At 44.1% G+C, this 23,719-nt stretch overlaps 1 protein-coding gene across 6 annotated transcripts in view; it reads right to left on the bottom strand.

The window, feature by feature from the left end:
- Positions 1-20,536, bottom strand: part of Kmt5b (lysine methyltransferase 5B) — a 49,371-nt gene extending 28,835 nt beyond the window's left edge. For 3 of the 6 annotated variants that reach the window (XM_039083667.2, XM_039083648.2, XM_039083671.2), the window contains exons 1-2: positions 19,628-19,766; positions 2,543-2,778 (exon numbers count right to left, since the gene is read on the bottom strand). In XM_039083667.2, coding sequence (XP_038939595.1) covers positions 2,543-2,702 — 160 coding nt within the window. In that variant the 5' untranslated portion in view covers positions 2,703-2,778; positions 19,628-19,766. Of the gene's footprint in view, positions 1-2,542; positions 2,779-19,273; positions 19,411-19,615; positions 19,934-20,223 lie in introns of those variants that run through there. The other 3 variants (NM_001108512.2, XM_039083639.2, XM_039083642.1) reach the window with 3 other exon arrangements.
- Between the last annotated feature and the right edge of the window lie 3,183 nt (positions 20,537-23,719).

Below are 23,719 nucleotides of genomic sequence, written 5' to 3'. Positions count from 1 at the left end.
GCCTGTCAAGTTACAGACAGACAGACAGACAGACAGACAGACAGACAGACAGACAGAGAGACAGACAGACAGACAGAACGAACTACCCCCCAAGGCCCTGGAGATGGGATTCTAGGAAAATGGTCTCCACCCTTAGAATGAATGATATGCTGCTATTTTGTGAAGAATATTTTTGTTCATATTCAGATATAGTGCCACACTCTGTACTTTTGTGATGTCTAGTTTTGGCATCAGGGTAAGAAAATAAGTTACAAGTATTCCTAAGATTTTCTCAAGTACTGGTGTCAATTCTTGAGACATCTCAGAGAATACAACAATTAAACCCTCTGAGCCTGAGGCTTTCTTTGTGGGTAGGCTCTGCTGATTTTAAATGACTACTTGTTACAAGTTTATTTGGGTTTATTTCTCCCAGGGTGCCCTTGAACTCACAGGACCTTTTCTTCTTCTGCCTCCCAAACGCTGGGATAAAGAGGTATGTGCCAACCTGCTCAATTTGGTTTCCCTTTTAATTTCTTCTTTGAATCAACAGTCATTCATGAGTGTGTAGTAGTAAAATTTGTATTGACTTTAATATTTACTCTGTGTAAACATTTAAATGAGTTTACCCCTTTTAAGTCTGCTTATTTGTTACATGGCCTGGCATAGTTCCATGTATACTTGAGAAATAAGAATGGAATGGAATGTTATGCTGATACCTGATTAGTTAGCTGATTTACAGGGCTTTAAAAATCTGGGGTTGGGGATTTAGCTCAGTGGTAGAGCGCTTGCCTAGCAAGCAGAAGGCCCTGGGTTCGGTCCCCAGCTCCAAAAAAAAAAAAAAAAAAAAAAATCTACCCTGTTCCTGTTCACTTCTGGCCTGTTGTTGCACCCATTACTGAAGGTGGACTGCTCCAGTACCTGATTTCTTGCTGCAGTGTCTACTTTCTCTCCAGGGCTGTCAGCATTTAGCTTTGTGTGTTCTGGGTCCTAGTTTTAAGTCGGGCTGACCATCTTCTTTGATATAGAGCACTTTATGTGATCCTTCTCTGTCACTGGCTCTCTCTCCAACAACATTCAGCATAATGCTGTCTTCTCTACATTCTGTATCTCCCACAATTTAACTTAAAACTAAAAACTTTTACAATGTGCAAGAAGCCAGCAATTTAAAAACTTCAAAAATGCCTGTTTTCTGACCACTGCAATGCTACTGAGAGGGCATAGTTTTAGCCTATGTTGACCTCAGTCATGAACATGGGTCCCTGCAGAGAAGAGCTAGTTATTTGTACTCCCTCACATTCTTAATTCCAAGCAAGAATTATGCCCCACTTTCTACAACACATTGATCTGAGCTCATCTGGAAAGAGTAAAGGTGCCTGAGCCCAGTAAACAGCATCTGCCGACAAAGCTGAAGAGCCCGAGGCAGACCCAACCCAACTAAGGAACTTCACAGTGGCTGACTAATGTTAGGAAAAGCACAGACTGAGAAAGTCATCCTTAACATGGATGTAGACACTTCTGGATGATATTCCTGTAACTCTCTACTCACACATATGTTTGTTCTAGGGCATTTTATTTTGGAGAGGGGACAAGAAAAAGAAACTAATCCTATAACTTCCTCAATTCTCAAAAAAAAAAAAAAATGGCCTTGGGGTTGGGGATTTAGCTCAGTGGTAGAGCGCTTGCCTAGCAAGCTCAAGGCCCTGGGTTCAGTCCCCAGCTCCAAAAAAAAAAAAAAAAAAGGCCTTGTCGATTGGTTTTGTGGAGGCTTGATGCCCCAGAAAAGAGGGATGCTAGAAGTGGGAGGCAAAGGGAAGGGGGGATGAGGTGGGGGATTGTAAAGACTGTGAAGGGGGACACTCGGAATGTAAACAAAACAAAACAAAATGCCTCATCCCCACCAAGAACCACAGAGGTTTGGAAGTGACTTCTCATCATAGGGTTTCTTGAATAGACGGCAAGGATCGTGAGGGTGTTCTAAGGACCATCTTTGATCCATCCACTCCTCATGGAGTATGGTTCAGCTTGCTCCATGAAGCACTTTTGGAAGTTACAGCAAGGCATTTATTTATACTTATAAGAAATTCAGCAGTAGCATTTTTTAAAAACTCCTACAGAACAAATCAGCTTTCTACAAGCTATGGGTAAAAAAAAAAAAAGCATCATATATAAAGTGGGGAGGGGAGATGGGGTGAAGAACTCTGGGAGGGGGGACCAAGAAGGGGAGTAACATTTGGGAACTAAATAAATAATTTTTAAAAAAGATTACATAAAGCATGACACTTAAGTTTTACATTTTACATGGTAAGAACCCAAACTGCTAGTGTGTCTGTAGTGCTAGCTACTTGGGAGGCTGAAGCAGAAGAATCACTTGAGGCCAGGAGGAGAACCTGAGCAACATAATGGAGCATACCCTACCCCCAATGACAAAAGGAGAAGAAAAGAAAAACAAACAAACAAACAAACAAACCAATCTGCTGACTGTGAGAACAAGGGAGTGTAACAACAAGGAAGCTGAGGGAATATGGGCGACCGCCAGCAAACCCAGTGAGACGAAGGTACGTACATCTGTTGGGCCGCCTCTCAACAGCGTTTCTGCCAGTCTTCAGGGCGTCCTTGCCCGCGTGCTGTAATTTGGATTGATTCTGCTGATGGTCATTAGACAACTTGCTTCCATTTCTCCTGCCATTCACCACCATGTTCTTGGAGTCTCCCAACCACTTCATACCCACAGACAGCCTGACCCAGGAGCATTTAGTCACTCTCTTCAGATAGCTTAGAGAATAATTTCAATGTTCTCTCCTGACAGAAACAAAACATGAAAACAAAACAGGAGGTAAATATATGAAAGACCATGTCAACAGACTGTAATAAAGACACAGACCATTCTTGTCTCCCTTCCACCATATATCAGTCATGACTGCAGTGCCCCACGCTTCCCACAGCAGACCTCTAGTTCCATTAACATTTCCCTTCTCAGTTACCAAGAACTGAGAAGCATCTCTGCCTATGCACAGCTCAAGAACCCACTGATACAGTTTGGTAACACTCTATGAACTCAGAGTAAAATACAAGGGAAGTGCCTCCTTTGTTCATAGGAAAGCTTAAGAAAAGCCATATAAGTGAAGTTCTGTTCACTCCCAAAAGGGACAACTGAAACCTAGGAATTCTCTACTTACGTGTAAGAACCTGACATGCACCAAGCCTGATGTCTCAAGTCTGATTCCAGGCCCCATAGATTGAAAGAAAAGAATCACCTCTCCCAAGCTGTCTTCTGATCTCCAGAATCATGATATGAATTTCCTATCTTTCTGCTGTTTGAAGGCATTTAAGGACCCATATCCATACCCATTTGGAAACATGTGTAACTGTGCCTCACAATGGCAAGCAAATTTAAGGAAACAATGTATATACAATATTCTTCACTTTCTGAACATTAATGAGCTGGATTTGGGAATGGGGATTTATTTGAGGGTCTGATAGGTCACAGTTACTGCTGCTAATGTTCCTCACAAGGGAGTTGCACTGTAGTTCAAGAGAAACTAAAGCTTGCAAATGAGAAAAATGCAGAACTGAAGACCCTCAGTACTGAAGGGAATCTGTGAGTACTAGCACAACTCCACTAGTGCGGATGAAAAGCTGCAGTGCGCTTGCAAGAGAAACAATGCAACTCAGCGCTTCTAGCCATGGCTCTCCTGATAACAGATACTGGGTCTTTGTCTTCATAAAGGCATAGAAAACTACAAGTGATAACCATTACTGAGAGCAATGGAACTGACACCAGGGTCTCACACAGGCTAAACATGTATTCTACCACTGAACCACGCCCCTAGCCTCATGATAAATAATGAAGGACTCCAAGGAAGGTAAACCTTTAATGATACAAACACAACACATCAATTTCTATGTGTCCTCAGAGTTCTTTGTATAACTTCACAGAGGGCTTTTTAAAAAAAAGCAAGCAGGCTCAGCTAGAAGGTGAAGACGCCTAGATGATGTGAAGATAAGCGTCTCTGAGGTCCTTCCCTCTGGGTGTTTCTATCTAAATTCAGCCGCTGTTTAGCTTTTATTTCACTGTCTTTCAGTTCTCACAGGATCATCATTAAACTCATTTTGCTTAAAGACCTTTTTTTTTTCTTTTTAAGATTTATTTTTTTTAAAGATTTATTTATCTATTACCTATTACTGTCGCTGTCTTCAGACACACCAGAAGAAGGCATCAGACCTCATTACAGATGGTTGTGAGTCACCATGTGGCTGCTGGGATTTGAACTCAGGACCTCTGGAAGAGCAGTCAGTGCTCTTAACTGCTGAGCCATCTCTCCAGCTCAAAGATTTATTATTTTTAAGTTGTGTGTCTGTGTGGATGTTTGTGCAAGTTCTGGTGTCCTTGAAGGCCAGAAACGTACAGTTCTGAGAAGATGGAATTATAGGAGGTTATGAGCTGCCTGATGTGGATGTTGGGAATTAAACTCCGTTCTTCTACCAAGAGCAGTACATGTGCTAAACCACTAAACCATCTCTTCAGGGCTGAATTTTGTCTAAAGACTTTACTGATGATCAAGTACCATGTACAATGTTTAAGCTTGGGAAGAAAGAAAGAATTACATTACTGTATGCCACCTGTGGGTAGTGCCCTTGGGAGATGCTGGATACTCTTTAGAGCTAGAATTAACAGCAACTGTAACTGTGAGTGTAGGAACCAAACTCAGATCCTCTAGGAAAGCAACAAGACAGCTCAGTAGACAAAATTGTTTGGCACTAAAGCCAGCAACCTGTGTTTGATCCCAGAACCTACATAGTAAAAGGGAAGAACCAACTCCTGAAAGAAGACTGTCCACCTCCACAGGAGCACTATTCCATAAGACCACTCCCCCCAACCCCCAAATATGTTTTTAAAATTAAAGAACCAATTAAAACATACTTATTTTTACTTTCTGCGTATGGGTATTTTGCTTGTATGTATGCAATGCATGCATGCCAGGTACTCAAAGTCATTAGAAGGTGTCAGACCATGTGGAAGTGCATTACACACTGACAGTTCTTTTTTTTTTTTTTTTTTTAAGATTTATTCATTTATTATATATAAGTACACTGTAGCTATCCTCAGATACACCAGAAGAGGGCATTGGATCTCTTTACAGATGGTTGTGAGCCACCATGTGGTTGCTGGGAATTGAACTCAGGACCTCTGGAAGAGCAGTCAGTGCTCTTAACCACTGAGCCATCTCTCCAGCCCCACACTGACAGTTCTGAACTACCATGTGCATGTTGGGGATGGAACCCAGGTCCTCTGAAGAGCAGCCAGTGCTCTTAACCACTGAGCCTTCTTTTCAGCCCAGAATCCAGACATTTTGTCTCCACCCTCAGCTGGGACAACATACTGCGGGTTGATGATCTCCCTTAGCTGTTAGGAGGGTCTAGACCACACTGCAGTGATATGTCCATATTGTCTTGAAATTCTAATTAGTTTTTGCCTGACCATTTCAAATCTTCTATTAGATACCCACAGTGCTAAGGCTCAATCACATATTGTGATCTGTCAATCACAGATAAGGTAGGATATACATATACTATGACTTCCCTATATTTTTGGCTCAGCATTTAGCTTAAATTTGTTTTGGGGGGGGGGGGGAGAGCTGAGGACTGAACCCAGGGCCTTGAGCTTGCTAGGCAAGCGCTCTACCACTGAGCTAAATCCCCAACCCCTAAATTTGTTTTTATTTCATGTACATTGGTATTTTGCCTGTATGCATTCTGTGTAAGGGTGTTGGATCCCCTGGAAGTGGAGTTACAGTGTTGAGCTGACATATAGGAGCTGGGAATTGAATCCAGGTCATCTGGAAGAACAGACAGTACTTTTAATTCCTAGGCCATTTCTCCAGTCCTCTGCTCAGCACTTTGTTTTAGTTCTGTACCTCTAGGAAAAACAAAACAAAGACAACTAAAGCACTTTTGATCCTTTTGGAAACTCCCAAGAATGTCCCATGTGACAGACCACTTATGAATAATAACTCAAGAATGTGTTTTTAGGAGTCCTAAGTGTAACTGTAGAAGAGGATAGACAGACATGGCTTTAAAGACTTTATGTGATGTGTGTGCAGGTGCCAACAGAGGCCAGAAGGGGGCAGATCCTTTAGAGATGGAGTTAGATTTGTGATGGATGCATGACTTGGGTGCTGGGTTAGAACATGGGTCCCAATGGGACAGCAACTGCTCTATGCAGAATCTTTAAATTATGACTTATAGTCCCACTCACAAGATTTGAAGCAGGAACCCCAGGTGTGACAAGACCTCTGTGTGGTGCACAAGTTAATGTGAGAACAATTGCTCTAATCATTCCTTCACTGTACTATCTGCCAGGAAAAAGATAGACCAATTTTCTAAGAAAATTCACAGAACAGAATTCACAGAAATTTAACCTGCCAAAAATTCTACCAAGGATTCTTTCTAAGTTTTAGGAAAAGCTCACCAGCAAATCATTCCAGGAAGAGCACTTTAGTCACTGCAAGTTGCTCTCACTATAACTGAATGTAGGTTAACTACCAAAGAACAACAACAGGGCTGCTACAATGTGATCAACCGAAGCTGCTGTCTGAACAGGTCCACAATGTAGGCAGTGTGTCAGTCAAGAGTAACACAATTTCCAAGACACAATGCTGTGTATATAGCTCAGCAAAGGATCCTGAATGGGACTCTGTTGGAATTAAAGAATTTTGTATAGGAGCTTGCTGTGTAGACATGGCTGGCTTCAAACTCACAGATATTTTCCTGCCTCTGCTTCCCTGATTAAAGGAATAGATGGTTTGTTACCTAATTTTGTAATATATTGCTAAATCCAGCTTTTACATAGGTTCCTGAGACCTGAACTCAGCTCCTCATGGGTGTGTGCCAGGCACTTTACCAACTGATCCATTTCCCCAGGTCACCTGTGGGAAAAACATACTAAGAAATGATAAATTAGTAATCAAAGCAACTGAGATGGCCCAGTGGGTAAGAGGGCTTTCCTTATAAGTTTGGTAATTTGAGTTCCATTTCCAGGATCCACACACATAAAGGCAGAAGTTGGCCTCCACTTGTGCACCATGGCACATATACAATAATTTGAAAAACAAAAACCAAAAATTCAATCAAGAGGGTGAAGAAATATCTGATTAGTTAAGAACATTTGCTGCGGGGTTGGGGATTTAGCTCAGTGGTAGAGCGCTTGCCTAGCAAGTGCAAGGCCCTGGGTTCGGTCCCCAGTTCCGAAAAAAAGAAAAAAGAAAAATTTGCTGCTCTTGCAGAGGACCCAGGTTCAGCTCTCGGCACCCAAATGACTCAGAACTCTGCTACTCAAGTCCCAGGGGAATATAACACTCTCTTCTAGCTTCCTAAGGCACAGGCTTGCATATGGTGCACAAACATATGCAGGCTTAACACTCATACACATAAACCTTTAACTTAAAGCACCAACTACACAGATACCTATACACTGGTATTCATAGGACAGCCAGAGCTACATAGAGAAACCCTGTCTCAAAAAACGAAAACAAAACAAATGAAAAATAAACACCTTAGTGAAAAGAGAAGCAGAATAATCAGGAGTGTTCTGGTCAAGCAAGTGTGATAACTTTTTTTAAGAAAGCTGAGGGGAAAACAGGAAGCCAGCTGCAGCAATCAAAAGTGTACTTTGAAGGCAAACACTAGCCTAGAGCAGAAACACCTTCACAGTCTAGTGTGGCAGGGTAGACAAAAGGTTAGAGAGGCAGGGTAGGGCAGAGATGCTGAAAGGATAGGCAACAGAAGATAGGTTTTAGAAAGCACTTGGAGACAGAATTTATTCTTTCAGAAACACAGGAAGCAGAGTGACGTTAACATCATTTCAGTTTTAAAGGACCATACTAGCAGGTTACTGTTGTGAAAAGCTCACAATTTAAAAGCAGAGATGCAACACTGGCCTGCATGGGTAACAAGAAATGGCTGACTCTGGGTCTTCTCTGAAGGTTTCATGAACAGCACTGAGACTAAATGTAGAGGTCAGACAATGAGAACTCATACTTCCTATAGAAGAATCTTGAGGCAGCTGACAGAAACTATAGGAATCTTAGGCTTTGGTCATTTCTAGATGCCCAGGGTTGAGAAACAGGCTGGGGAATACCACCTGGTACTGTGGTACTTATAGGATTTCAAGCCACAGATCCAAATTTATCTAGGCCTGGTGTGGATAAAGCAGGTCTAAGAGCTAAGAAGACTAGCTAATAATCAAAAGTCAAGACAAGGACAAAGCAGCCCATGAAGGAAGAAGGAGCAAAAACAGCCCAGGAACAGCACTTAAGTCATCTTGGGGGGTTGGAGATTTAGCTCAGTGGTAGAGCGCTTGCTAAGGTCCTGGGTTCGGTCCCCAGCTCCAGAAAAAAAAAAAAAAAAAGTCATCTTGGGTAGAGGGAGCAGAGATTCAGAAGGCAAGTTAGGACAGACCACTGATGACTGAGGCAGCCCTGCTAAGGAATGAACATCGTACATGGATGCAGTGTCTCTAAACATGCACTCAGAAATACAGTCTGTGCTAAAAAACAATGGCAGGACAAAGAGGAAGATTAGCCAAAGAAGAAGTCTTAAATGCCAGGAAAGATAAATGTCAATTAAATTGAGGGACTGAGGAATGCTAGAAACACTGATTAATTTGAGATTGTTTAGGGTCTCAGTTAAATTTCTAAAATTTATTTGAGAGGTTAAAATGTAAATGGCTCACAACAGTTAAAATCACACACTACTCTTTTAGTAATTTTATTATTATTTTTAATGTATGTGAGTATACCCTCCAGACATACCAGAAGAGGGGATCAGATCTCATTACAGATAGTTGTGAGCCAGTCTGTGATTGCTGGGAATTGAACTCAGGACCTCTGGAAGAATAGTCAGTGCTCTTAACTGCTGAACTATCACTCTAGCCCTAGTAATTTTATTTATTTATTTTCATAATACCTGAGTGTATGCATATTTATCATATGCCTGTAGAAGCTGTTAAAAGTGAGAAGAAAGAGATGGATCCCCTGGAACCTGAGTTACAGTTGTGAGCTACCAAACCCAGATCCTCTACAACAGCAGTAAGTGATTAACTACTGAGCCACCTCTCCAGCCCCACTTACTTTTATATTAACACGAGTATTTTGCATGTATACCTTTATGTATACCATGTGTGTGTACCTAGCAACCTTGGAGGCCATAAGGCGGGAGCCACCAGTCCAGTCCCCATGTTAAAACTTTTTAACATCTGGTGGACATGGTAATGGATGCTTATCATTCCAGTACTTGTGGTGCAGAGGCAGGAGGATTGGCAGTTAAAACAGCAGCCTCAGGGACATAACAAGTTTGATGTCAGTCTGAGCCGTATAAGACCTGGCCTCAAAGGAAAAAGGGGGTGAGGGTGGTGGGGAAACCTACTACTGTTGACTTGCTAGATGGACAGGTCAAACTGTTTCCTAAATATTTATGTTTACGCACACAGGTTAATGTTGCACTCAGCTTTGGGCAGACAAGTTTCTTTCTTCAATGGTTAGCATTGAATCCAGAGTCTCAAAGTGGTCCAAAGTGCTGAGTGTTCAGCCCAATATGGGACATCTATATCAAACCCTACTCCATGGCTCAGAGAGCATCAAGGAGGAAGAGGTGGAAAGAATGTAAAAATAGGATGATGGGGGAGTGCTGTGAACCAGGAACTCTCTCATGGACTCACTACCATTGTGGTTATCTGTACAAGATCAAGACAGCAGCAACAGTCAGTATTCCAGCAAGTGATTCTATACTAACAGGACTCAGGGGCTTACAGATAGAGAGCCACACACCTCCCCTCCCCCCCAAAAAAAGGAAAAGAGGAAAGAGTATGTTGGGGGGGGTTGCTGGGAGGAGTGGAGGGAAAAGTTGGAGGGTATGATCAAGATACATTGTTTTATGTATGATATTGTCAAAGAATAAATCCAGAATACTCTATTTAAAAAGTTAATTCTCTGGGCTGCAGTGACATGCTTATCTAAGTGGAAGATGATAAAGTCCCAAGGGGTGACCCTGCACTCTCTGAAAATGATGCAACTAAATTCTGAGGAACGGTAACTAGGGATGGCAGCATCATTCTCAAGAGGTTGGTTCATCAACACAAAGGAAGAGTGTCACTGGATCAACAAGTGGGGGAAGAGGCAATGGGAAGAGGCAATGTTTCTCAGGTTCTAGGACCAATCACAAGGTTGGATATGGAGGGTGCAAATTAGGATCAGCATGAAGCACATTAGAAAACTGTTTAAATAAGAAAGTACTTAGGAAATTCAGAAGGCTAGTCTGGAGGCTTAAAAAGATGATAAATTTGAGGCCAACTACATAGTGAGATCCCCATCTCAAATAAAGTACAAAATAATCCATCCCTCCTAAAAAACTGAGGTAGAAATGGGAACTCATACTCACACCATGACATAATATCAGTAAGACGGAGTGCCCCTCCACCACCACACCTCCCTGCATGAGAACACTACAGCTGCATTTAGGGGACAGGGTACCATTTTCCCTAAATGCTTACTTACTTATATTCAGAAAAACACTCAATTCAGAAGAAAACATAGTTGTCTCAGTAAATGTACTCGACTCAGGAAGTATCCTGTGCCCAACAACAATGGGCATCTTCCCACCCAGTCACTGGATGAAAGCACAGTGCTGGTAGGTTCCTGAGTTTGCAGTCTTGGCCATTTGGAGGACACTGCTTCCAAATGTAACTTCAAGATGGGAGAGTTTAACTTTGTACAAAACTACTTTTTAAATTCTGCAGAGAGGACTTGAGAGATGGCTGAGAGGTTAGGGGCACTGGTTGCAGAGGACCCAGGTTTAGTTCTTAGCACCCATATGGCAGCTCAGAACCTCTTGTAACTTTTAACTTCAGTTCCAGGGGGATCTGATGCCCTCTTCTGGCCTCCACAGGCACAAGGCACACATGTTTCGTACAAACATACAAGCAGGTTAGACACAAATTGAAAGAAAATTACTTAAAAAAATTTTTTTTTCCCGGAGCTGGGGCCCGAACCCAGGGCCTTGCACTTGCTAGGCAAGCGCTCTACCCCTGAGCTAAATCCCCAACCCCTAAAAAATTTTTTTAATGTTGTAGAAATAAAAACATTCATTCTGGGACTGGAGAGATGGCTCAGTGGTTAAGAGTACTGACTTCTCGGGGCTGGGGATTTAGCTCAGTGGTAGAGCGCTTACCTAGGAAGCGCAAGGTCCTGGGTTCAGTCCCCAGCTCCGAAAAAAAAGAACAAGAAAAAAAAAAAAAAAAAGAGTACTGACTTCTCTTCCAGAGGTCCTGAGTTCAATTCCCAGCAACCACATGGTGGCTCATAACCATCTCTAAAGGGATCTGATGCCCTCTTCTGGTGTGTCTGAAGACAGTGACAATGTACTCATATAAATACAATAAATAAATAATTAAAAAAAATTCATTCTGAGTGACTATAAAGAATTTTAACATAATTTCTATGACATTACCAAGAACTCCTGAACAAGTTTAACATGCTGAACTTTCTGTGTGTTTTATCTTAGAGAAAGCATACAGTGGCAGGAACAATCCCAAATGGCTGAAAAGAAAACAGAAGTTAAAAAGCAGATTGCAGTACCAGTGACATGACTCACTGGGTAAAGATGTCCCACCTGATGACCTGAGATCAATTCGTGGGACCCACACAGTTATCTTCTGCCTTCCTATATGAACATTATGGTATTCATGCACTCAAAGAAACATAAAAAAATAAAAAAGGCTCTATCTCGCTGAAGATTCTGGAAATTAATTAATTAATTAATTAATTATTAATCAAGAACCAGGTAGTTTGCTCCAATACCCAAAGGAAAACTGCTACAAAGACCATGACAAAGTACACCAAGGTAAAAACTTGTCATCAGACTAGAAGCATACAAAATGCCACTACAATCAAAAGTGTTCTTATAGAACCAATATATTGAAAGTATCTTCAAAGTTATTTCCCCTGTGATTAGAGGTATGAGACATAGGTACAGACTTGCATGGGTTCTAAAAATACAGCTGGCTTCTCCGCTATACAATTAGGTACTAAAGTGGTGAGTGTTAAGCCAAATAACCACTTCTGAGCAGTGTCATGGCTGACATTATTCTATTTTATCAAAAGCCTGCTTAGATAAAAATTTTGATTTAGCAAAACATGTAAACACTAAAACCCCTCAACTGATAAGTTCTGACTAGGCAGCTACAGTATTTGGCTGTGGATCTACAGTTGGACCTGAAATACAGTCTTCTCCAAATGCTTCAGGAGAAAAAATACTGACAGTTTCTTCTACCTCCACATTTGGAGTGTTCGACCATAGTTTATGTAAAAGACACTCCTTGACTCCAATAGCCTCAGTAAGTATTTCTAAAATGAAAGTTTTAGCTATGTTATTGTAAAGAAAGTCCACAAAACCACTGTCTCCATTTTTCCACCTGATCAGGGCTCACTCAATAGTAACACCCAATACAAACAAGGGCCAATACAACCAATATTTCCTTTGCTGTACTTTCGGTCCCTTTTCTAGAAATAGATGTCACCTACTGCCACATTCCAGTAAGTACAGCTTCTATAGCTCCTAGCTCCAAACTTCTGAGCAAAAAAGGTGGAGAGATGGCTGGAGATGGCTCAGCGGTTAAGAGCACTGACTATTCTTCCAAAGGTCCTGAGTTCAAATCTCAGCACCCACAGAGTGGCTCACAACCATTTGTAATGGGATCTGATGCCCTATTCTAGTGTGTCTGAAGAAGCGACAATATACTCATATACATAAATAAATAAATCTTTTAAAAATATTTTATCATCTCTACTGCAAAATGTCTCAGCCTCAGGGGCTAAGGGAGATGGTTAAACAGTTAACAGAACATAATGTTCTTGCAGAGGACCCAAATTTAGCTTCCAGCATTCACATTGGGTAGCTGACTGTAACTTCAGCTCCAGGAGACCCAAACCCCTTAGGAGACACCCTCAGATGTAGCATAAATTCACACAAACACTCTGACAGTTTCTTTGACATGGGCAAAAATAAAAACCAAAGGAAGAAACTCAGTTGGCCACAATGGCCCACACCTGTAATCCCAGCTACTCGGGAGGCTGAGGCAGGGGGCCTAATGTTTGAGGCCACTACTTAGTGAGATGCTCTCATAAAATAAATTTAAAACCCATGCAGACTTAAGTAGCAAGTTATTTGACTAATTATTATTATTGCTACATGACACACAAGAAAACAACGTACTCTGAGCTTTATCATAGGAAGTTCAATGTCAAGGAAGGAAACAAGGATGAGCAAGATACACAGGCACTAGACAAGAGAGCCATGTCTTACAAAGCAGCACCTCACCTACAGTGAGGGAACAGGGTCTATGTGGCACAATAGATGCAATCTCTTAACTAGTGTTCTGGGCTCTCCACACCATGGCTTCACTTTGACTCAGAGCTGTACCAAAGACTGAGTAGCACATCACGAGTCCACACACAACCCTGTAATACAATGCTACCACTGTCTTCCTCAATGTATTAATGAGAACAAGGCCAGAAGAATTAGGCAAGATAGCCAAGGTCAGATTGTACATTCTTAGTAACATACAAAGAAGCGATAAAGCCTCAATGTAAATCTTTGGATATACTTGCCCCATAAGTGAAGATAGTAGAATAGAATGGTAATAGCTTCTGCCTTCATAGAGCTTCAGTGTGTGAAGAGACTACATATGTAGTCATCTAAAATAACCACGATCTGGTAAGAACTACAAAGATGTGAAAAAATTAAAAGATACATTGAGACTTTAATCAGGAAAAAAAAATGAAAACATAGAGAGGATCATGGTGTGGGGAAAGCACTTTGGCTATTTACTTCTATTCACCAAACGTTTTTAAAAGCCAATTAACTTTGAACTTTCTAGGACCCTGAGTGAGGCTGCTTCTGCTTCTTTCTGGAAGGGGAAAGGTTTCCTACTAGGCTCTCTAGTCACAGACACTATACTAGTTCACTGGCTGAAGGGTCAAGGACCCTTTATTCTCAGTATGTGGGCTCAGTATAAATATATACTCTATATGATGCAATGCAGGCATTGCCTTGAAAATAAAAATACTCTTCAGAGATCACTGAGTCATTCAGACACATCAGATACTTCATCTCGTCCTATAAATCAGATGAAATGATTCATTCTGCAGACCTGGAATCCATTCATTCCACAAACACAGCAAAAGCCTGCTGGCATTCAGGCACTGTTCATGGTGCTGGAATAGTTGTTGTGGCCATGGAACACTAGAGGGCCCACAAGAGCTTCCACCTTCAGAAAAAAGCTACAACTCCAAGGTTGAAAATACTCTGTGGGTAAAAGCACTTGCTGCTCTTTTAGAGGACCAGAGTTCAGTTGCCAGCGCCCACATCAGGTACTATCTCCTTCAGGTATCTCACTATCAACTTCAGAGGATCCAAAACCTTCTTTTGGATTCCATGAACACCTACATTCACACACTCAGACACACACAAATAAAGTAAAATGTTTAAAATGCTGTTTGGAAAAATGCTGACCTGGTGCTTCTTTAAGGGGGAACACAAATGCAGGTGGCCTACCACCTGTACCAGGGGCTATAATACTCAGAGTAGCATGTGTGACTAAGGGCTCATGGCTCAGCTACTCCACTGATATTAGCATCACAAACAAGAAGGCTCAGGAGTGAATTTTGCTGCTCAAATACATTTCTATCACAGGTAGCAATGCTGGGTCTCAAACTCTTGTTGAAATTTAGTACAGGCTGAGCCACAATCAAAACAGTAAAAGAGCTGATCACAGACAAAAGCCTCTGGGTCTGTTTACTTGTTTAATGTGCCCTATTACACACAAATGAAGACATGCTGCTGAGATCCTAGCAAGCAGGAGCCATGTGAGGCTTAAATATCAAGATTTTCAGACCACTGATGTATGCTAATATCTCAATCTGAAAACCACCTGCACTGTGTAAAGCCTCTTCTGACACTTCAAAAGACATAAAACCATGTGACGCCTGAAGATGAGCTAAGTAAACCAAATGTATATGGTAAATGTAACTGGAGTGGTTCTTAGAAATGGGAAGGTACAGGAAGATGGAGTAGAATTTAGGACTAGAAGTAACTTTGGAGAGAATGTCCCCAATCATTCTTCAGAAACAAACACCTGGCCGCATCAGTGCCTTGAACACAGTGAGTGACAGCAGAGACTGCTGTAACACAGTACCAACTCTTACAGTAAGAGTCCTCTGGGGGTTGGGGATTTAGCTCAGTGGTAGAGCGATTGTCTAGCAAGCGCAAGGCCCTGGGTTCGGTCCTCAGCTCCGGGGGGGGGGTGTCCTCTGACCAGCCCCGAAATTATATTTATAAACAGCATCATAGTTTATACACAACCCTAGAGTTCAAAGGTGTCTGAGCTTGTGCCATTTCCACACCAGCTAGCCTCAACTCAGGGCCTGAGGCCTGAGGCAGCAGATGCTAATTGGTTTGACTGTCCCTGGGCACTATGGGATGAGAATGGCAAAATAAAATGTCACTTAGAGACTTATAGAGTGTGGGTACTATTTTTCCTCATTGTGAAACTAAGATAACAAAGGCTGATACAAAGCTGTAAATGGTTTCAGGCACATGAAAATTCACTTATTCTAACTTTCTGGCTTAAACAATATAATATGGGAAATCTGCTTTCTCAAAAAAAAATTTAAAAAGAAAAAATATCACTAGAAATTAATACAAATTTATAAAAAATAGGCTAGGGTGATTATTGTATAGATGGAGTTGCTATAAAAAAAACCCCTACAGTGCATTTAAAAAAATATGCATATAACTAAAAATTAGGGACTAAAACAAGTTGTATGTGTAGCTTTAAACTATGTTTGTTTTGGCTTCTTCTCTGGGGGGAGAGGGGTTGGAGATAAGAGTTTCTCTGTGTAGCCCTGGCTGACATGGAATTTGCTCTGTAGACCAGGCTAGTCTCAAACTCAGAGATCTGCCTGCCTCTGCCTCTCAAGTGTTAGAATTAAAGACATGTGTCACACCGACAGACCTTGTTTTGGCTTTCCGAAACAGAGTCTTACCAGGTAGTTTAGGCTGACTTTCAATTTGAGTCTCTTATCTCTAGAGGGCTAGGATTATAAGCACATGCCAGACACCATGCTCAGACACTTTAGAAAGTGTTTGCATAGGAAAAAATGGATTTCAGATTATACTGAACAAAAATAGTTTAAATATTGATCAGGCACCTTTCCTCTCATTGGTACTTCTAATCTTTAGGAAGCATTCAATTATTTGGAGGGGGGACTAAAATGATACCTACTATAAAAAATTGTATTTAACAATCTCCTATTAGAAGGAAGAATGCAGATATGGACAATGAATTTTAAAGGAGGTTGTTCACAACATGCCTCTCCCCCTCCCTGATTGAAAGCTCCTGGACTGCTCACTAAGAACACTTGTCTATACAGTATGTTTATAGAACTTGGCCACTTAACTCCAAAGTTCAGGAGCTGCAGAGACAGCTCAGTGGTGATGCGCACCTGTTACTCTTGCAAAGGACCCAAATTCAGTTACCAGAACCCACACAGTGGTTCCTAACCATTGCTAACTCAGGTTCTAAGGGACTGGATGTCCTCTTTGATCTCTGGGGGGGGCGGGGTACTAGAGGCACATATCTAGGTAAAACAACTCATACACATAACTTTGAATATATTTAAAAATCTGCAGGGATTTTAATTCATACTTCAAGTTTAAGAGTATTTTTTTTTTTTTTTGGGAGCTGGGGTCTGAACCACTGAGCTAAATCCCCAACCCCTTAAGAGTATTTTCTAAATGATCATTTTACTACTTTTAATTATGTGTGAGTGTGTGGTTATGTGCACATGAGTACAAGTGCTCTTAGAAGCCAGAAATGTCAGATTCCCTGGGGCTGAAATGAGTCAGCTAATGTGGGTACCAGGAACTGAACTCAGGAACTCTGGAAGAGCGGAACTCACTTTGCTGCACTGAAGTCCATCAGTTAGTCAGAAACTTTGATTTATGAGTCTTTCCTTTTTCTCCACTGACACGCTAGTAAATCAAGTGTTTTATTCACTCCCAAAACAAAGTCATTAAAGCCAGAAAATGCAAAGGTCACACATACACATAGAGCTAGTATCTAGCTCTACCTGAGATACAACCACCCCGAGTTGTCTCTCCCTACAGTTACTCAATTTATGCTAGGCAAACAATAATGTGACACCATATGATCCCTTGTTTTTACTAGTAAAGAGTGCTCTAGAGCTAGCAAAGTCCCAGACCTTTTGACCAGAGAAAAGGATTTTGTTGAATGGAGAAGATAAAGTTCACATGTGACAAACAAAAGCACAAAATAATGGATGGAATCATAATGATTTGCATTTGTTCTGCAAGCCACTGTAAAAGTACTCCTGAAGACAGGGAGCTTCTCAGATGCTATACACTAATCTGTTGTACAACCCAGACACATAGCTGAGCATTATAAACCTACAAGCTGATAGCTGCATAGAAGATGACTGCATAGGAGGTAAGATCCACTGATGACCCAAAGGGAAACTTAAAGAGACTGCTCCACCCACCTATAAAACACCTGTTCAACCACACAAACATCCCAGGACACACCCCTCTCATCTCATCTGCATACATTTCTGCAGCCCAGCCTTCCTAGGCACTGTCCACTGGTGTCTTCTACAAGTATGGAGAGCTCAGAGTAGTAGTAGCCCAGTGTCACCACAGTGAGTTAAAACACATTCAAAAGAGCACTTGGGAGAAAAAGGAAAGTCCTTGGAAATGGTACTTGAAAGAGTTAGGTTTCAATCACAGGGAAAGAACGGGGGCCTACTGTCCTCTTGAAGCATAAGTTCTCTAAAGGTAAGAGTTCTGCTTCTTTTCTTTTTCTCTTTTATAACAATTTTTAAAAAACTTTCAATGACACTGACTGGATACATTTTTTAAAACTACAAAGAAGCTTGACAAGCTAGAAATTAACAAATTATCTCTTTCATGAAGTGACTGCTGAACACCTGTGCTAAAGTGGACCAAATAAATCTTAGTACAAGACTCAACAGGCTCACAAGAAAACCAATGTATGTACAAAGACGTTCAGGGAACAGAGGAATCCTGCTTTCTGTTGAGGGCCAGCCAGGATGCTTGTTCAAAAGACCGTGCCAGCAGCAAGCTACACTCTCTTGGGGATTTTCTGTATTCTGGGACAGAAGAAAGGGTGTGGGATCGCCGGAGACTGGACGGCCAAAAGGCACCAGGTATGGGAAACTAGTGTGGGCTTGGGAGGAGTAGAATGTACGATGTCAAGAGGCTAGACTCAAAAACTATTGTTTTCCCACATACGACATCTAAACATTTGCACACTTTAATCCAAGAGCGAGCTTCTAGTGAGGTCAAAACTGCATCTACACAGTAAACATGTCTTTGACAATTCACTCTTAAGGCATGGACTTCATGCGCAAAATCCGAGATCTTTTCAGGCAACAAGTAACTTCCTCCTCGCCTCTGAAAGGGCTTATGTTTTGTCTACTAATTACCCAAACTGGCTGGCGTTGCTGTCAATTTAAAAAAAAAAAAAAAAAAAAAAAAGGACCCGGGAAAAATTACAGGGAGAAGCGAGTTCCTCTAAGGAATCCATCCACTCCGCAGTCTCCCAACCTCACAGGCCTCTCTGTGTTAAATAGTTTTAAGTTTAGAAGGCAGGTTTTTTAAAAAAAAAATCATCAATTCAGGTGGTTCATCTTGTCTGCTCCTCTGGAGGGAACTCTCTCAAGAGTGAACGCCGTCAGAAAGTTCAAGATGAACTTCACGTCTCCTCCTCGCACTCCGGCCGAATGAGCGGATGACAGATCGAGAGACCCCAGTACCACAGCGCTCCGCTCGAGCTTGGTCCCCCTCACCCCCCGCGACGCCGCGGGACAGCACGAAGAGGGGAGGGAGCGAACTGAAGAGCGACAGGCTGAGCCTGGAGCGACAGGAAACGAGGCTCGGGCCAAAACAAAAACAACCGAAAGTTCGGCGCGCCAGCGCGAGCAGATTGGGCGAGACGCTCGACAGCCGCCCATTGGAGAAGAGGAAAAACACAGTCCCCCAATCCCGAGCGGCCGAGCAGCTCCCCTCGTGCGGCCGCGACCCGGCCCTCGCCGACCGCTACTGCTCCCTTCCGGCCGCCTCCACCACTGCAGGCCGCGCTCGCCCGGTCGTCCCGGCCCCGCAGCCCCGCCCCGCGGCCCGGTTCCCGCACGCACGCACGTACGTCCTCCGCGGCTCACCGCCAGCACGGCCCGTCTTCCAGCACCGGGCCCATCCAAGAGCTCTTCTACCGAGCTTCCGAGGAGCTTGACTACACTTTTTCGTCCCTCCAAAAAATTAATCACCAAAAAATATTTCCTCAGAAAAAATTGGAGAGTAAAATCCAATATGGCGGCATGGACGTAGCACCGCCCGCTGCCTCCGCTGACGGGAGGGGGGAAATAAAGGAGTCCGCGTCCGCCGAGGGCCCCCCCAACACTGCCGCCACAGCCGCCACCGCGGCCCGCGCCCAGCCCCTGTCCCCGAGCCCTAGCTCGCAGCGCTGGGCCACCCCCGCCTCACAGACCTCGGGCCTCACCTCCACCTCGCGCGCAGTCGCGGGATCTGGGGGGCATCCGCCGGCTTCGGGGCTTCGCGTCCTGCGTTCTCGCGCAGCGCCGGGTGCCGCCTCCGGTCCCCGGGCGTCCTCACCTCATAGCCCCCGTGCCTCGCTGCCGCGCCGCAGACGCGTCGCCGCCCCCGGTGAGCCACCCGGACACCGCCCGGGCTCGGTGGAAGGACACGAAAATGAGTCCACGGATGACGGCGGAGGGACACCACGCCGACACCGAGCGTGCGCGTTCCTTTGCCCCGCGCTAGTGGCCGTGAAGGCTTCGACGGAATTCTGCGGGAAGAGGCGGAGAGACACCAGAAAAAATGAAGTTCTCCGCCGCGGCACCCGACGGCGGAGGCACAAGGGCGATTTTTCCAAAGAAGCCGCGTCGTTGCCGTCGCTGAGCCTCGAGGCGGAGGGATCGCACCGAGCGTTGTTCGAAGATCCCTCCGCCCGGCTGCCCTTTAAATCTCGGTGGAGGCGGCGTCGCCGCGCGCCCGGCGGGCGCCACCTAGATTGCCGGCCGCTCGCTGCCCCGCGGGGTTGGCCCCCGCCCCCGTCCCTCGCGCACCTGCACCTACCAGGGACAGCTCCCCATCTGCGATTTCGGGGGAGGGCAGCTGCGGGCGCACGGCGATTCGGTCCCGCTGTGCCTCCGGGGTGCACCGAGGGGAGGCGGCTTGGGATGGCGAGTTTCTTTGTTGTGGGGATGGGTGTCGTTGGAAGCAGAAACACCCTTCAAAACCATGTGGGCCACCGGAGCGTTACCACTCGGGAGGTGGGGAGGGAACGTGCGTTGGGTCCCCCGTGCTGCCACCGGCCGCTCCTTGAGCACCTACTGAGTGACAACCTCTCCACGACTTGGCCACTCTTTACTCTCTTCGGGCTCAACCGGTGCGAGAAAGGCGGTTTGGTCCTCCGGGAGCTTGGGGCGGAAGATCCGGAGTGGCTTGCACCCACGCCTGGGGTATGGCGAAGCCCCACCCCTTGGATCTTTCAGTCGGATAAGGGGTGCCGCACAACAATAACTAGGGTCACATCCTGAACCCCTAACCAGGCATCGTTCATAGCGATCTGGTATACCGCCTTATTTGTCCCTCAGGGTAATCCCCAGAGGTCGAAAGCATTGTGGGTCCCAATTTACACATAGGGACATTGAGGCACGGACTGGTTAGGTGACTTTTCAACCACTCAGGGCTGGAGCCAGAACCTCTTGTACACTACTCAATGAAAAACAAAGGCTTTAAAGTAAAGCAGGTGGTTGGGACCTGAAGGAGACATTTGAGGTTGTCACATCCATACAGAAGTAAGCACCTGCCTGAGGTGGAGGGTGTTAAGGAAAAGTACAAAAGTGTTCAGGCAATGTAAGGAAAAAAAGAATGCAACTCCAGCCACACATGGGACAGGGAAAGCAGTCGAGGGACCATTCCAGGAGAGCCCCAGCCTGCCTTGGTTCCCTACAAACACCACTACCACCCTGCACTCTCACATACCCTAGCACAGTAGGCACTTTCTAGAGGATGGCTCAGCGGAGTCCAACTAATACTGGGACTCTGTACTCCTTTGGAGTCCCTGCACCTGGGGCTAAGCCTGGGATCTCAGGTTGGATGATTTACTCCTCAACGTCTACTTGTAACGCAGTTTGGGTGTCTGGACTCTTGCATGCACCTCTCCAGCCTCCTCCCCCAACAAATACAAGACTGCTCTGCTGCAAGCAGCTCTCTGAAACTGGTGGGACGTGGAGATGGGTTTGGGCATTCTGGGAACCCGCTGGGCGGCTGGCTGCCTTCCTGGTCTTGGATATGGGCACCGCCAGGCCCCTGGACTGCCCTCTCCCTCTCTGTAACTCGGCCCCGCACACTTTCCACCCTCCCTTGTGACTGCAGTGGCCCAGCATCCTTACCTCTCTACTTCTACCTTAGCAGGCTCGCCATCCTGCCCACTAGCCAATACTCTTCGAGCCCTTACTTTTCTCCGCGAAGGGAGAAGGGCTTGTTAAATTGCTGCCTGTGAGCCTGCACAGCTGCCCGAGGAGCGCCACAGAGAGAACAGGCTCATGTTCACTTCTGACTCCTGGAAGGGATGCAGGGGAGGCTCTTTAATCATTCAGACTTGCTTCAGGGATGAGCTCATTGACCCCTCTCCCTGCTCCAGGGGTTCGAGGTTATTCAGATGGTGACGTGTCTTTTTCACACCGATGAGCTTGGAACAAATGTACAACATAGGAGTTTTGTTCAGAGCATTCACCTGGAATAGTCAGACACCCCGCGGCTGAAAGACTTCACTGAAAGATTCTCACACAGCATCTTTTACCACCTTCATTAACCACGGACCTTCTGAAGCTGTTTGAATTCTTTGTATCTGTCACACTAAATTTTACATTATTTGCTAATTTACTCTCAATAAGATACTTTTTTTAAAAACCCACACTCCATTCTTCTTCTATTGCTGTAAGAAAATACCTGTGGCTAAGCAGCTATGTCATTGACAAGAATAGGAGTTTAATATTAGACTCCCAGTTCTGGAGTTTGGCAAATCTGAGACCCTGATGTTAATATTAGGTGTCTGCCTTCTGGATGGCTCTTCACACAGTGAGACAAAACAACATTTAGTTTAAGTCTTTGCTCTTTCTAAAAAAAAGATGTATTATTAATTATGTGCACTTCTGTGGGTGTGTGCCTATGAGTGTGTGCCATCGGAGGCCAAAGGAAGGTGTCAGATGCCCTGGAGCTGGAGTTAACAGGCAGTTGTCAATACCTGACATGAGTATATGAACTGAACTTGAATCCCCTGGAAAAGTGCATGTAATCTTAATCATCCTTCCAGCTCTCCAGCCCTTCTGTTCCGATTTATATAAAGCTCCTCCTGTGCTGGGGCGATGTTCTGCTAGTAAATGCTGACCGTCAACTATGAGGACCTGAGTTTAACCTCCAGGACCCATGGGAAAAGGTCAGGTATGATAATCGGTTTGTAATCCCAGCATTCAAGGTGACTTGTGGAGCTAACTGACCAGCCTAGACTACTTAACAAGTATCAGGCCAGTGAGAGACCCTGACTCTAAAACCAAGATTGAGGCTGGAGAGATGGCTCAGTGGTTAAGAGCACTGGCTGCTTTTCCAGAGGACCCAAGTTCAATTCCCAGCAACCACATGACAGTGTACAGCCATCTGAACTCCAGTTCTAGAGGCTCTGATGCCCTTGTCAGTACCCTCGAAGGCACTGTACACATGTGGTTCATACACACATGCAAATTAAACACCCATAAACATAAAATAAATCTTGTTTTTAAAAGGTTTATTTATGGGCTGGAGAAATGGCTCTGGTTAAGAGCCCCGACTGCTCTTCCAGAGGTCCTGAGTTCAATTCCCAGCAACCACATGGTGGCTCAACCATCTGTAAAGAGATCTGATGCCTTTTTCTGGTGTGTCTGAAGACAGCTACAGTGTACTTATATATAATAAATGAATAAATTAAAAAAAGATTTATTTATTTTATATATGTGAGTACACTGTCACTCTTCTTTGACATACCAGAAGAGGGCACCAGATCCCATTACATATGGTTGTGAGTCACCATGTGGTTGCTGAGAATCAAACTTAGGATTATCTGGAAGAGCAGTCAATGCTCTTAACTACTGAGCCATCTCTCCAGCCCGATAAAATAAATCTAAAAAAAAAAAAAAAAAAGTTGGGCATGGTGGCACATGCCTTTATTCTTACCTTGGGAGGCAGAGACAGGTGGATCTCTGTGAGTTTGAGTACAGCTTGGTCTGCAAAGTGTGTCCCTGGACAGCCAGGGTTATTTGAGACCTTGTCTTTAAAAAGAAAAAAAGAAGTGGAAACATTCCAAGGAATGAATGACACCTGAGGTTGTTCTATGTCCTCTATATGCACAAGCACTTACATATACATGCACACACATGGACATGGACAGAAACAAAGCCAATCATGTCATCAAAGTCCTATCCCCCATGACCTCTTCTTACCCTAACTCTGTTCTGAATCCCCACCTCCAAATACAATGAAAGTGTGACCCTGAAGATTAAGTTCTAATGTATGGACTGGGGAGACACACCAG

This window comes from Rattus norvegicus, chromosome 1 (genome assembly GCF_036323735.1).
Source record: "Rattus norvegicus strain BN/NHsdMcwi chromosome 1, GRCr8, whole genome shotgun sequence".
NCBI classification, from domain to species: Eukaryota; Metazoa; Chordata; class Mammalia; order Rodentia; family Muridae; genus Rattus; species Rattus norvegicus.
This window is presented reverse-complemented; position numbering and strand designations above follow the sequence as displayed.